At 44.7% G+C, this 16,120-nt stretch overlaps 1 protein-coding gene across 1 annotated transcript in view; it reads left to right on the top strand.

The window, feature by feature from the left end:
* LOC117953067 (titin-like) overlaps nt 1-16,120 on the top strand; it is a 201,318-nt gene that overhangs the window by 167,639 nt on the left and 17,559 nt on the right. The window contains exons 170-184 of the mRNA XM_034885784.1: nt 98-394; nt 930-1,517; nt 2,215-2,517; nt 2,894-3,190; nt 3,877-4,164; nt 4,273-4,578; nt 5,038-5,340; nt 5,840-6,145; nt 6,799-8,562; nt 8,878-9,171; nt 10,115-10,399; nt 11,034-11,333; nt 11,621-13,687; nt 14,506-14,808; nt 15,634-15,939. Of these exons, the coding sequence (XP_034741675.1) occupies nt 98-394; nt 930-1,517; nt 2,215-2,517; nt 2,894-3,190; nt 3,877-4,164; nt 4,273-4,578; nt 5,038-5,340; nt 5,840-6,145; nt 6,799-8,562; nt 8,878-9,171; nt 10,115-10,399; nt 11,034-11,333; nt 11,621-13,687; nt 14,506-14,808; nt 15,634-15,939 (8,007 nt within the window). The remainder of the gene's footprint in view (nt 1-97; nt 395-929; nt 1,518-2,214; nt 2,518-2,893; nt 3,191-3,876; nt 4,165-4,272; nt 4,579-5,037; nt 5,341-5,839; nt 6,146-6,798; nt 8,563-8,877; nt 9,172-10,114; nt 10,400-11,033; nt 11,334-11,620; nt 13,688-14,505; nt 14,809-15,633; nt 15,940-16,120) is intronic.

Genomic DNA, 16,120 nt, shown 5'->3' on the forward strand with positions numbered 1-16,120 from the left:
CTCCCAGTTATTAAATGTAGTCAATTTAATGATGATTTTATACAACCTTTACCATTTGACAAAATGTGCTACATTCATTTTATACCATCTGTTACAGAGGTGCCGAGTACGCCTATGAAACTTGGAGTTGCAAATGTTACCAAGGACAGCGTTACCATTGCCTGGACGAGACCAGAATATGATGGTGGCAGCAGGGTCACTGGGTACCTGATTGATGCCCTGGAGAAGGGCCAGACCAAGTGGGTGAAGTGTGCCACCGTGAGGACCATGACCCACACTATCAAGAGCCTGAGGGAGTGTGCAGAGTACTACTTCAGAGTCCGAGCTGAGAACCATGCTGGACTCAGTGAACCGAAGGAGATGATCGTACCGGTCATTGTCAAGGAAATCCATGGTATTATCTTTACTTCTATATTTTGATGAGTTGGTACACAGATTGAGTTTATTGTTCCTAGAAAACAAGTTGCTGTGCATGAAGAAAACACTTAGCACCTAAGATATTGTTTTTTAAATAATAATATAAATGATAAATACAATTAAGCTCTGGAATTTCAGATCGTTTTACAAAATAATTTGGAATTTGTTAGGACTGCAACTAACGATTATTTCCATTGTTGATTAATCTGTTGATTATTTTCTGGATGAATCCATTAGTTATTTGGTCTATAAAATGTCAAACAGTGTTTCCCAAAGCCCAAGATGACGTCCTCAAATGTCTCGTTTTGTTCACAACTCAAAGATATTCAGCTTACTGACACAGAGGAGAGAAGAAACTAGAAAACATTCTTATTTAACAAGCTGACATTCTTTCTTTTGTCTAATTTTTGCAGCTCTTCAGAATTTTGCAGAATTTCTGAAAATGCTATTTGATGGGTGTACTTGTTTTAAAGTACATTACTTATTAATGATGTCTTTTTTCTTTTCAACAGAGGCTCCAGAGTTCGACCTGAAGAACTACCCCAAGAATACAGTTTATGTGAGAGCAGGCGCCAACCTGACGTTTGAGATTCCTCTCACCGGCAGACCCATGCCGAAGGTGACTATGTCCAAGAACAACATGGTCATCAAGGGATCCAAGAGGCTGCTAACAGAAGTAACCCCGGACAGTTTGTTCATCACCCTGAATGAAAGCATTGCAAGTGATGCTGGTAAATATGAAGTCACTGCCTCAAATGCTGGGGGAACCACAAAGATTTCCATCATCTTTGTTGTCCTGGACAGACCCGGACCTCCGATTGGTCCAGTCCAGATTGGAGAGATTGGAGAGACCTCAGTGTGTCTGAAGTGGGCTTATCCAGCGTACGATGGTGGCAGTCCTGTTACCAACTTCATTGTTCTGAAACGTGAAACCAGCACTCCTACCTGGTCAGAGGTGTCGACTAGCATTGCCAGAAGCTCAATCAAGGCGACCAAGCTCACCAAGGGAGAGGAGTACCAGTTCAGAATCAAGGCTGAGAACCGCTTCGGGGTCAGCGACCATATTGACACCAAGCCAGTCATGATAAAGCTCCCATACAGTAAGTACCCTTTAACTTAACTGTTCCCGGTGACATGTGTTTTTATGGATATAACAGTCCTTCCAGAAAAGAGTTTTTTTGTGAGTGTTGCGGGCAAAAATCCTTAAAAATGTGATGGAATATGCGGGATGTTTATGCAATGAAGATTAATTAATTAATTCAACTTTATTGTCATTGCACTGTCACAAGTACAAACAACGAAATGTGATTTACATCGATCCAGAATGCTATACAGGGTATAAATATTGTATGTATCTTTATGTATAAGCAAATGTAATAGTAAGGAACTTTAAGATGTTGTGTAAAAATATAAATTTTGCAGGAACTTGCAAAAACCTGCAGTTTAACGAAAAAGAAACGTTTTGTCTTGTTGCGTCATTACGTCACGTCATAACGTTCCCATGGCAACAGGCGAAAATGGCTGCTCTTGTGTGAAGTGAACGCAGCATTTTTCTACTTCCTGACAACTTATTTGTAACTTTTTTGCAACTTTTTTGCAACAAAATGCGAGAATCATGAAATCATGCCAGCCCCTTCTGCGGCGAGGTGTGGCGTGTTTGAAAAATGCCCCCCCCCGCATGAATATGCAGACTTTGGCTGAATGTGCTTTGAGTTATGCATTCGCATAGTCACGTTTTTCTGGAGGAAGTGATTATATTACTGAATAAACTCGTAACATATGTGCTGTCCTTTGCAGCCATTCCTGGACCTCCGTCCACGCCATGGCTCAGCTACGTCTCCAGGGAGAGCCTGACCGTCTGCTGGAACGAGCCGGTCAACGACGGTGGAAACGCAGTGATTGGATATCACCTCCAAATGAAGGAGAGGAGCAGCATCCTTTGGCAGAAGGTCAACAAAACCGCAATCTCAGGAAACCAGTGGCGAGTCACCAACATCTGCCCTGGCCTCATCTATGAATTTAAGGTGGCCGCTGAAAACGCCGCCGGTATCGGAAAGCTGAGCAAGACCTCCGAAGAGGTGCTTGCTATTGATGCCTGCGGTAAGTTTTTCTTGGATCTCTGTCTGGATGTCTTCTTATAAACTATTGGTGAAAACAAACATCAAAAATAAAAATAAACACATTCAGGTGTTTATTGTACTACACTTTGTCTGTTACATCTGTAAATATCTCTTAAATTCACGGAACGTTAGCAATAGATAATACCCCATTTGTATATTTAAACATAGAAAATTCCAACAGCTAGTAATACAAAACCCAATTGTCTTCATGGTGATTTCGGTAATGTTGACCCTATTCACCTGCAGTTTCTCCTCTTAAGGGAATTTATCATTTCCACACTCAAAATTATAAGAGCTTACACCAAGACTGTTGTTTCATTAAAATTGCATCTTTTTTCTTTAATATTACCTAACAGAGCCTCCAGCAAATGTCCACATCACAAAAATCACCAAGAACTCGGTCCGCCTGGCCTGGCAGAGACCTCCGTACGACGGCGGCAGCAAGATCTCCGGCTACAGCGTGGAGAGGAGGGACGCTAACAGCAACCGATGGGTGAAGGCCAACTTCACAAACATCATCGAGATGGGCTTCACCGTCTCTGGACTCAACCAGGACGAGTCCTACGAGTTCAGGGTCTACGCCAAGAACGCCGTCGGCTCCGTTAGCAACCCGTCTCTCATTGCTGGCCCGGTCACCTGTGTGGACACAACTGGTGAGTTTCATATATGTTTACATTAGGGCTGCAACTAACCATTATTTTCAATATCCCAAATATATACAGCGTCCTATATCAATGTTCTTTATAATTCCCCAAAATAACATTGATTGATTCCACACAACGCTCATTGCCAGGGAACAAATCTCTACTTTCATAAATTTTTGGGCGTCTCATAAAATTTTATAGCATTTGAAAATAAATGGAAGTGTTTTTGAAATAGTATTGAGTAAAAGTTGAAAAAAAGTTAAAGTTCCTTTAATTTTAGTCTCGTTAATTCCTAATTTCTGCTTTTCTAACTCAACATTAGGTATAATTTCCTAGAAATGAGGTTTATTGACCATAAATTCCAAAAGAAACTGTAAAACTAAAGTTAATAAGTTAGTGTTACGTAGTGTTAAACGTCAAAAAAGTAACAAACATTGAAAAAAAGCATCAAAAGTGTTGAAAAAAGGGACAAAAATGTGAGAAAAAGTTAAAAACATCGAACAAAAGTGTTGATTTTCAATTTTTAAGTGAAGACAACACAAGGGTTAATATAATGTAATTCAAAATATTAATCTAAATAATTGGAAATTATTTGTTTGATCAGTCATCTAATTGTAGCATCCCCAGAACTTTAAATGTCAGATTTATTTATGGGATATATTTGTATACTACTTGTCGTTATCTTATGCCCCCAGGCGCCCCAGCCATCGACCTGCCTCCAGAGTACCTGGACGTGGTTCAGTTCAAGGCTGGAGCCTCGGTGAAGCTCCAAGTCGGGATCATCGCTAAGCCTCTGCCGACCATCGAGTGGCTCAAGGATGGAAAGGAGCTGGTGTCCAGCTCTAAGCTGTCGGTGGAGAGCACAACGGACTCCTCTGCTGTTCTGATCAAGGACGCAGCTCGCTTTGACACGGGCTCATATGAGATCAAAATCAAGAATGTTCTGGGCTCAGCATCTGCAACCATCAAGATTGAGATCCTAGGTATTTCACTGAGTATTTACATCATTTGGAATATAATTCTGAATTCCTATATCCATTTTTTTTCTCCATCACCTTTGTATTTATTACCCATATGCTCTTCTTCCTTAGACAAACCCGGACCCCCGGCAGGCCTTATTAACTTCAACCTTATCACGGCAGACAAGATAACGTTCAGCTGGGAGCCGGTTCCCGAGTTGGACCAGGGAGGTTTCAAGGTCACCCACTACATCGTTGAGAGGCGGGAAACCAGCCGAGTGGTCTGGTCCACGGTTTCTGACCACCTGGAGGCAACATACGTCACCGTCAGCAAGCTGCTGCGTGGAAACGAGTATGTGTTCCGCGTCATGGGGGTTAATAAGTTTGGAGTCGGAGAGCCGCTGGTGTCGGAGCCGGTCATCGCCAAGAACGCCTTCGGTAAGATTTCATCGGTTCACATCCCTCGTCTCATCAAGTAGTTATGGCCGTGGACCAATAAAAATAATTCTAATTTCTTTTTATAAAGAAACCTAACTTTACCCTAAGGGTTTTAGAATTGAAACCCGCCTACTGTGCAATACTGATACATTCTGTATATATATATATATATATATATATATATATATATATAATATTCTTACATTTTAAATTTCTATATTTTAATATTTTATATTTTACATTTTGCATTATACATTTTTTTTTATATTGCTATTTTATATTTCTATATTTTCACTTGTGTATAATGCCAATAAAGGCTTTCTATTCTATTCTGTTTTATTCTCTTTTCCTAAAACCTGTGATATGCTTTTTAATAGCCAGATGGCCTTCTAGGGAAAATGATGCTCCATCCACATTGTTAATGATGTTATCATTTTCATTTGCTTTACATTTCTTTAGTGACTCCTGGGCAGCCTCACACTCCCGAGGTGACCACCATCACCAAATCCACCATGGTGGTAGAGTGGGGCAAACCAGGCGTCGACGGAGGAAGCGCAGTCACTGGCTACTACCTGGAGAGACGCGACAAGAAGAGCCTGCGCTGGATCCGGGTTTACAAAGACCCAATAACTGGCATGAAGCAGACGGTCTACCATCTGACAGAAGGAAACGAGTACCAGTACCGCGTCTGTGCCATTAACAAGGCCGGGGAGGGCCCGTTCTCCGAGGTGTCCGACTACTACAGGGCTGCTGACCCAGTCGGTAAGGATGCCCACACAAAAACAAGAACGAGTCTGGAAGGGGATGATGGGCCAGTATGAAAAATGTATTTGAGTTCTGAGTTAATACTAGGAAAAAATGCAAGAGCAAATATTTGAATATATACAAATTGGGAATACAAAAACGTGCAACTGCCTAAATAGTAATGATTTAAGCAGTTGCACATTTTAACAAAGAGCATTTACGTTTCTCTGGAGATATTTTTCTAAAGTACTCCAATTCCTCCCTGTTCTATCTCTTCGTCTAATAAAAGCCTCAGCTAAAGGAAATGTAATGTAGTATAAAGTGGTACTGCAACTTTAATTGCATCGTTGCTGAAATGGGACCCAGAATCAGAATCAGCTTTTACCAACAATTTTGCTTTGGATTATCAATGCTCACGATGCACTTCCACATACAAAACAACCCAACACAAACAGCATGTACACACAAATATACACACACTCTGAATAATGCTGCATTGCCGTGTCTTGCCTTACAGATCCACCAGATGAGCCCTGCAAGCTGAAGGTGGTGGACTCCACCAAGACCTCCATCACGCTGGGCTGGTTCAAGCCGGAGTGGGACGGAGGCAGCGAGGTCACCAGCTACATGCTGGAGAAGCTCGTTGAGGGAGAGGAAGAGTGGGCGATGATCACCTCCAAGGGAGAGGTCAAGACCACAGAGTACACCGTTCACAACTTAAAACCAGATGTCAACTACTTCTTCAGGGTCACGGCGGTCAACTGTGCCGGCCCCGGGGAGCCGCTGGAGATGACCGAGCCGGTGCAAGCCAAGGACATCCTGGGTAATCACAGAGTCTACACCGTCACGTTATGTTGGTCATAGGCCCCCCCGCAATATGATATTATCACCATACCACATTATTGGGATTAGGGATGGGTTCTCTAATTAAATCAGTTTTTGCTTAAGTGATCCAACTCGTTTAGTAAAATCCAGAAATTTACGTTTTAATATCTCTTTTCAAAAGGATGTTTAAGTCATTTGAACAAATTTGTATGGGGTCAGTTCTTAAAGTAGACATTAACCTGGCACAAAATAATACATATTTGAGGGTTGCTTTTTGATTGCACATTCGAGAATTGTTATTACATCCAAATGAAACTGGTATTGGAACTGAAATTTCTTTTTTTTTTGTTTTTTTTGTTACCTAATTGAAATTGAATTTAAATGTTACTGAATGGGGAACTTGAGCTGATACCTAGCCCTTCTTTGCTCTATACATTATGTGAATTGCCCTGTTGCTGAAATGTGCTACACAAATAAAGTCTAGACCTAGACCTAGACCTGCTCTCTCATGAAAAGCCCAGTGAGGTAACTGTTGTTGTGATTTGGCACAATATAAATAAAATTTAATTGAAATAAAGCTGCATTGCCTTGCCCCGCCCCCAGTTGGTGCTCTAGCAGTCCCTGTGTAACCTTTTTTTCTGATTTTCACAGAGGAGGCCCAGGTGGACTCAGATGTGGCCATGAGAACTCACTACATCGTGAAGGCTGGCAAGGATGTGGAGCTGTCGGTTCCTCTGAAGGGCCGCCCGGCTCCCAGTGCTTCCTGGACTAAGGGAGAAGAATGCATTGATCACGACCCTAAATATGAGTTCCACCACTCCGACACTACCACAGTCCTCGTTATGCGTGAGGTGACCAGGCTCGACACCGGGAAGTACACCGTGAAGATAGAGAACGGTGTGGGAGAGCCAAAGACGCTGACGCTGTCCGTGAAGGTCCAGGACACTCCGGCTCAGTGCAGGAACCTGGTCCTGAAGGAGGTGACACGTGGAAAGGTCGTTCTCAGCTGGGAGCCTCCACTCCTTGACGGTGGTGCCGAGATCACAAACTACATTGTTGAAAAGAGGGACTCGTCCAAAAGATCCTACTCTGCAGTGACAAGCAAATGCACAGAAACAACATACACCATTGAAGACCTGTCAGAGAAGACGTCCTACTTCTTCCGCGTGTTAGCGGAGAATGAGAACGGCGTTGGTGATCCCTGTGAAACACTTGATCCCGTAAAGGCAACAGAGACTCCTGGACCAGTCAAGGAGGTTTCTATGAAGGATTCATCCAAAACGTCAATCACTCTGCAGTGGCTGAAGCCTGATTACGACGGGGGCAGCATTATCTCTGACTACGTCATCGAGAAGAAGCTCAAGGACGAGGATTGGTCTTTGGGAGGATCCAGCAGAACTTGCGAGTTTGAGGTCAAGAAACTGAAGGAGCACTCGGAGGTGCTCTTCAGAGTTGCCGCCAGGAATGAGAAGGGACGGGGAGACTTTGTTGAGATTGGGCCTATCCGGGTCATCGACTACATTATCACACCTGAGGCAAGCCTTGCGGAGTACCCGGATGGCCGCATCAACGTCCGTCTGGGCCACAACGTGCACATTGAGCTGCCATACAAAGGTAAACCCAAACCTTCTGTCCTGTGGCTAAAGGACAACCTGCCTCTGAAGGAGAGCGACCAAATCCGCTTCAAAAAGACAGAAAACAAAGCCACTCTAATGATTAAGAACGTCGTGAAGGAGAATGAGGGGAAATACACCCTGACGCTTGACAATAAGGTCAACAGGAGATCCTTCCACATCCATGTGATCACCCTTGGACCACCATCAAAGCCTGTTGGACCGATCCGTCTGGATGAAGTGAGGGCTGAGAGCATCATGATCTCCTGGGACGAACCCAACGATGACGGGGGTGGCGACATCACCTGCTACAGCGTAGAGAAGCGGGACACCTCGCATTCAGACTGGAAGATGGCGTGCTCCAGTGTCCAGAATACTGAGTTCAAGGTCCCCAACCTGGTCAAGGGTGTCCAGTACCAGTTCAGAGTGTGCGCTGAGAACCGGTACGGCGTCAGCGAGCCTCTGGTTTCCCAGTCGGTCATTGCCAAGCACCAGTTCAGGCCTCCGGGACCACCGGGCAAGCCTTTCGTGTTCAACGTCACCAACGATGGCATGACCATCCAATGGGAGCAGCCCATTTATGACGGCGGCACGCCCATCCAGGGCTACCATGTGGAGAAGAGGGAAATGAACAGCATTATGTGGCAGAAGGTGAACACAGTGGTGGTGAAAGAAGCCGAATACAGGATCCCAGGGCTTATTGAAGGCCTCGAGTACTCCTTCAGAGTCTACGCACAGAACGATGCCGGCTTCAGCCGGATGAGTGACGAGAGCAAGCCGACCATGGCGGTCAGTCCTGTTGGTGAGTGACAGTCGGACCTTTTACACATTATTTTTGTACGCTGCAAACTACAAAATGAAAATACATTTGCAAACTCATTTCGGTTCTAAAGTCAGGCTGGAATGAAAGCACTTAGTGCTATTTTACATATTTTATAGAGAACATATCTCCATGAATGCATTTTACTGTAAAACAATCTCTATAAAATACATTTTATTGTGAAGATATTTCTCTGAAATACACTTTACTGTGAAACATCTATGCAAAATACACTTTTCTGGGAAAGGTCCATTGATAATATATGTAAGTATATGTTTTTTTTTCCGTGTGCTTCAGATCCTCCGGGCCAGCCCGACTACATCGATGTGACAAGCGACTCGGTGACGCTGAAATGGGACGCTCCCAAACGTGATGGCGGGAGCAAGATCACGAGCTACAGCGTCGAGAAACGCCAAGGAAAGGGCCGCTGGTTCAAGGCCAACCTGACCGATGTACACGACTGCCAGTACACCGTCACCGGGCTGGCAACCAACGAGCGCTACGAGTTTAGAGTGACGGCGAGGAACGCCATCGGGGTCGTCAGCCCCCCCTCCAACTCCTCCGGCCTCATCGTGGTCAGAAGTGAAAACGGTGAGTCACGAAAGGCAAGCTCAGAGGTATGGAAGCACATAAGAGACCTGAGGATATTCTAACAGCCTCTGAATACGTTATATTGATATTTTACTTTGAAAAACCATGAATTTCTTTCTTTGAAAGTAAGATATGAAATGTCTTGAATCACAGTTTCAGATGCTGAATTAGTTTTTTTCAATAGTGACAAATTCAGATTAAGCATTTACAGTAGATTCATATTATATTACCCTATTATAATTTAGATTCAGGTTTCTCTAATTCATGTACAAAAATTCAACTGTGACAACTACCAGAGCCCTGTCTTTCTCCATGGCAACTATCTTTAACTTCCTGGTGTCCTTGGGTTGAATTGGACCCGTCATCAAAAAGTTTCTAGAGCAGAAATTTTAGTTTTCTTTCAATTAAAATGTCAAAAAGAAATAACGTGGCTGGTTCCATAAAACACTCTTCACAACTAAAATAAATGATCATGTCACAACTTTCACTGAATTTATTCAATTAAGTAGCTTTTGAAGAAAATGAAAATAAAACATAGAACAAGGCGGAAAAAAAGTCAGAAAAAGCTTCAAAAACATTGGGAAAAGTGATGAAAGTGTTAAAGAAGATGACGAAAAAGTTGAAAAACAGTTTTCAAAAGCACGGTCGACAGGAAGACAACACAAGGGTTAACAGCTTTGTTGGGTCACATGACCACGCCGGCAGACTCGATGGCCTATCCTGTCCCGGCTAGCCCGGATGTTGCTATGTAAATAACTTTAGTTTTCAGTAAGCATTCATAGACTGATTAAATCCATACTTCTATCTCTTTCTTCCATAAAGAAGGCTTGTGATGATATTACCAGTTTTAAGTGCAGGATGAGTAAATGATGACAAACAGTCAACGCTCAGTACGTTGTGAGCTCCATCCTGTACTAATGAGGTCCTTCTTCCTGTGAACCAGCTTGTCCCAACATTGAGTTCGGCCCAGAGTACTTTGAGGGTTTGACGGTCAAGGCGGGAGACAACATCCGGCTGAAGGCAACCATCACTGGACGCCCTGTTCCAAAGGTGGTCTGGTACCGAAACGGCGTCGTGGTTACCAAGAAGATGATGGACATCATCAACGTAGCTGGATCCAGCACGTTGTTCGTCAGAGACGCCGATCGGACGCACAGCGGCCTCTACACCGTGGAGGCCACCAACGGGTCTGGAAGCAGGAAGCAGGACATCCTCGTTCAAGTCCAAGGTACACAGTTTAGAAAAGATGAGATAAGAAAAACCTTTATTTGTCCTACAGTGGCGAAATTGTGGTTTGCAACAGCAAAGATAAGATCAGAGATAGATAAGTGTACAAAATATAGCAAACTGTATTATACATGATTATTTGCACTTTGAAAATTGCTCAAAAGAAAAATTATGCACAGATGTAATGATGATAATGGAACATGGGATGCAGGATATATTGCATAGAGTCAACAGTGTTCGTTGTACAGTGAGACAGCCGCTGGAAGGAGAGACCTGCGGGATCTCTCCTTCACACAAGGGTGGTGGAGCAGCCTGTTACTGGACCTGCTCTCCAGAGATGACAGGGTGGAGTGCAGGGGGGGGACTCATGGACCAGCATAGCTGTCAGTTTAGCCAGGACCCTTCTGTCTCCCACCTCCCTCACTGAGTCCAGAGAACAGCCCAGGACAGAGCTGGATCCCCTTGTCCAACTTGTGTCTGTCCCTCTAAGTGATGGTGCTGCTCCAGCAGACCACAGCGTGGAGGATGGCTGATATTTATCTCTTTGTATTATAATACAGTTTTTACATTTACCTTTAAAAATGCTTTTATTTATTTCTGTTCTAACTGTAATTTCACACACCTTTGTGGTGCAGACACACCTGGGGAGCCAGTAGGACCCATCACTTTCACCAACATCTCCGAGGGTAAGGTCACTCTGTCCTGGAACCCACCAGAGAACGACGGCTGCTCAGAGATTTCGCATTACATCATTGAGAAGCGCGAGACTGCCAAGATCTCCTGGGCTTTGGTGTCTGACGAATGTCAGGAGTGCACTTTCAACGCGACCAAGCTCATCAAGACCAATGAGTACCAGTTCAGGGTCTCTGCTGTGAACAAGTTTGGAGTTGGCAGACCGGTGGAGTCCAGCCCCATCATAGCACAGATGCAATACAGTAAGTGGAATTTTGGAAAGCTTGCAACAGTTTGCCCTGTTGCTTTCTGGAGGGAACTACTAGAACTGTTGGGTCCTTGTAAATTATAGAGTGGTCTAGACCGGCTCTATCTTTAAATTATAGAGAGGTCTAGACCTGCTCTATCTGTAAATTATAGAGCGGTCTAGACTTGCTGTATCTGTAAAGTGTCTCTTGATAACTCTTGTTATGAATTGATACTACAACTAAAATTAAATAGAATTACTTAATTATACAGTTAACTAATAAATACAAATTGTTTCCCTCAGCGGCTCCGGACTCTCCAGGCACTCCTGACGCTACCGATGTGACAGGAGAGAGCATCACGCTGTCTTGGACTCCGCCAACATCTGACGGAGGAAACCCCATTCAATATTACATTCTGGAGAAACGAGAGAAGAAGACTGTCAAGTTCTATAAGGTGATCACCAAGAAGCCCATCATCGAATGTGCTCACAAGGTGCTCAACTTGACAGAGGATATGGAATACGAGTTCCGGGTCATGGCCGTGAACGATGCCGGTATTGGAGCTCCAAGCAACGTCTCTCTACCCATCAAAGCTGCTGAGCCAAAGGATATTCCTTGTGCACCATCTGTAGTCTGCGTGTCTGACTCCACCAACACCTCCATCAGTTTGGAGTGGTCCAGGCCTGCGGAAGATGGTGGCATGGAGGTCCTCGGCTACGTTATCGAGATGGTTAAGGGAGAAGATACCGAATGGAAGGCCGTGAGGGAGGAGCTGGTGGCGGAAACAACGTACACAGTGACTGGTCTAGAGACGGGAGCTGAGTACAGGTTCCGCGTAGCAGCGGTTAATCACATCGGTAGAGGCGAGGAAAAGGAGACTTCAGAGCCGGCTCAGGCTGTGGACAGGCTAACACCGCCACAGGTGGATATCGATGCCAATTTCAAGCAAACACACATTGTGAAGCCTGGAGGTTCAGTGTGCTTGTGCGTCAACTTCAGAGGAAAGCCAATTCCCACTGCCACCTGGGTAAAGGAAGATGGAGAGCTGGGTGTTAGGTCTGAGATCATAACTACAGATGAGTACAGTTCTTTAAGCATCGAAGGCTGCTCGAGGAACGATACAGGCAAATACACGGTTAACCTGGAGAATTCCAGTGGCAGCAAAGCCGTTACGTTCAACGTGAAAGTGATGGACACTCCTGGGCCTCCACAAGGGGTTGCCTTCAAGGAGGTGTCCAGAGGCACGGTTACACTAATCTGGGAGCCTCCGTTGAACGATGGCGGAGCCCGAGTCCAACACTATATTGTGGAGAGGCGTGAGGCTAGCCGCCGCACTTGGCAGCAGTCTGGTGGCCATTGCAAGCAGCGCATCTTGAAGATCGAGGACCTGCTGGAAGGAGTGCCTTACTTCTTCAGAGTCTCTGCCGAGAACCATCACGGCGTGGGCGAGGCATTTGAGCTGATCGAGCCGGTCATTGCCACCGCGGAGCCCGCATCTCCAAAGAGATTGGACATACTGGACACCACGGATAGCTCTGTGACGCTGGGCTGGCTGAAACCAGAGCATGACGGCGGCAGCCGCATCCAGGGTTACTTCATCGAGGCTAAACCGAAGGGTACGGACAAATGGATAGTGGTTGGTAACACCACTAATCTTACATACGTGGTTGAAAAGCTCAACAAGGGCGATGAGTATGACTTCTGTGTCAAGGCAAAGAACGAGTCTGGCTACAGCAAGCCCAGGGAAACCTTGGCTCCCGCACTGGTCAAAGAGCCTCACATCGAACCAGCTGCTGACCTCCGTGAGATTACCGACCAGCTTATTACATGCAGATCTGGCAGTACGTTCACCATCGATGTTCCCATCAGTGGTAGACCGGCTCCAAAGGTCTCCTGGAAGCTGGAAGAGATGAGGCTCAAGAACTCAGACAGAGTCACCATCAAAACGACCAAGACCAGAACCAGCATCTCCGTCAAGGAGGCCATGAGAGGAGATGGCGGCAAGTACTATCTGACGTTGGAGAACGTGGCGGGAACAAAAACCTTCGCTGTTGAAGTTAACGTCACCGGTAGACCCAGTCCTCCAGCCGGACCCATCGAAATCTCAAATATCACCTCCGAGTCCTGTGTCGTTAACTGGCAACCACCGGAGGACGATGGCGGGACAAAAATCACCAACTACATCGTGGAGAAGCGTGAGTCCGGCTCCACCGCCTGGCAACTGATCAACTCCAGCGTGAAGCTCACATCGCTCGACGTCAGTCACCTGACCAAGTACATGCAGTACACATTCAGGGTCTCTGCCGAGAATATATTCGGTGTGAGCAAGCCCACCGAGTCGGAGACAATCGTCGCCGAGCATCCCTACAGTAAGTATAACTTTTTAACTTGTTCACTTATTTAACCCTCCTGGGTCCTTGATCAGAAAATTGAGTTTTTATCAAGCATGTCCAAAAAACAATGTGGATGATTCAGAAGAAAAGTGACAAAAACATTGGGAAAAGGGTGAAAAAATATTTTTAATTTGGACCGAGAAAAAACAAAAGTTGTGTATTTGGCGGGAGGACAACACGAGGGTTATCGTACGAAAAATAAAGAATAGAAATACGTATTATTGATAATTTTTTAGACCCATGATACCTAACAGGGGCTACAAGTTGCAAACAATGTAGAAAAATGTGTTTTTATTTTCTACACTTACTTGTTGTATCATGAAGCCCTTTGGGATTTGCGTAAATATAAAGTGCATTAGAAATCAAATGTATTATTATTATTACATGTTTTTTTAACACTGTGGTTTAATGTGGAACTAATAACAGTAGACATATTCACTATTATTGACACTATAGAAAGCATGAAGGGACATAAGAACTCAGGAAACCAAGGAGAACAATTTAGAAGGAACATTTCTTACTGATTGATTTAGTTTTTTTTATATATTTTTAAGCATTTCTTAGACCAGTGGTACCCAACAAGGGGCTACTCTTGCTCTTGTCTGGGGTAACATGGAAAGATCAAAGAGGAGCTCCTTTAATTTGAAATATAAGGAATTGGTATTTACTTGGAAGAATATATCGACGTTTTAACAATCACTCATCAGTGACACCTGAAAACTAAGTCTGTTATGTTCAAGTGTGTTAAAACGTGTTAGCATGCTAGCTAAAAGTAACAACATTTCTCATCACAGCGCCTCCTGGTCCACCAACAAGGCCCACGGTCTTCAACGTTACCGCTAACTCAATGACCCTGAAATGGGAGGAGCCCTACAATGATGGTGGAAGCAAGGTGACAGGCTACTGGATTGAGAAGAAGGAGAGGAACAATATCCTGTGGGTGAGGGAGAACAACATCCCTTGCTTTGAGTGCTACTGCAAGGTGGAAGGCCTGGTTGAAGGCCTGCAATACCAGTTCAGGGTGTACGCCATGAACAGCGGCGGGCTGAGCAAAGCCAGTGAGGCCTCCAAGGGAGCCATTGCTCAAAACCCAGTTGGTGAGTTTTGACACAGTTAAGGGGTAACTTTGAGGTGGGGGGGGGTATTTTTTCATGCAATGATATCTAAGTAACTGATGTGAACACAAATTTTGAAACTGGTTTTGAGAGAAGGCTGCAACCCGCAACTGGTGGCGGTTTTGTGGCTGTTTCATTTTAAACTGAAAGGATATTCCTAGCAGGTCTATCTCTGTAGGGATCCATCCCATAATGTTGTCACACACTTAGAGTAATAATCTGAGTCTGTCAGCGGCAACAACACAACCTTTAGTTGACACTGAACATCTGTCCTGCAGGGTAACATTACAGCTTGTTTCCACCTGATGATGAACATCTGTCCTGTAGGGTAACATTACAGCTGGTTTCTCCCTGATGATGAACATCTGTACTGTAGGGTAACATTACAGCTTGTTTCTACCTGATGCTGAACATCTGTCCTGTAGGGTAACATTACAGCTTGTTTCTACCTGATGATGAACATCTGTCCTGTAGGGTAACATTACAGCTTGTTTCTCCCTGATGATGAACATCTGTCCTGTAGGGTAACATTACAGCTTGTTTCTACCTGATGATGAACATCTGTCCTGTAGGGTAACATTACAGCTTGTTTCTACCTGATGAGGAACATCTGTCCTGTAGGGTAACATTACAGCTTGTTTCTACCTGATGATGAACATCTGTCCTGTAGGGGTAGGATTGGACCAGATTCAAAGATTGTTGTTCCCATCTGTCAATTTCACACAAAAACATGGGAAAAAAACATAGTTACCCTTTAAGGATTACACGTTCCAGTGCTCCATAGTTAATACTTGATCTGTGTTATAGATCCACCAAGTAAACCAGAGGTCACAAATGTTACAAGAAGCACCGTGTCCCTGAAATGGTCGTCCCCCCTGAACGACGGCGGCAGCCCCATTGTGGGCTACATCATCGAGCGGAAGCCGTACACGCTGACCGGCGAGGGCCGCTGGCTCAAGTGCAACTACACCAATGTGACGGACACGTTCTACACCGTCACTGCCCTGGGAGAGGGCGAGCCCTATGAGTTCAGAGTCATCGCCAAAAACGCCAACCAGGTCTTTAGCATGCCCTCCGACTCCACGGGCTCCGTGCAATGCAAGACCGACTTCGGTAAGACTTTCATCTCTAACAAAACGCAGTAGGGCTGTAGCATGGGGATAATAGAATAATATAAGATAATATCAAATATATATCAATACTAGTTGATCTTCTCAAGTTCTAATACCCTGGGGGTCTTGTTTGTGAGTGAGGGGACAACGGAGCGAGAGATTGCAGCGGTGGGTGGGGGGGG

This window comes from Etheostoma cragini, chromosome 11, assembly GCF_013103735.1.
Source record: "Etheostoma cragini isolate CJK2018 chromosome 11, CSU_Ecrag_1.0, whole genome shotgun sequence".
In the NCBI taxonomy this organism is placed as follows: Eukaryota; Metazoa; Chordata; class Actinopteri; order Perciformes; family Percidae; genus Etheostoma; species Etheostoma cragini.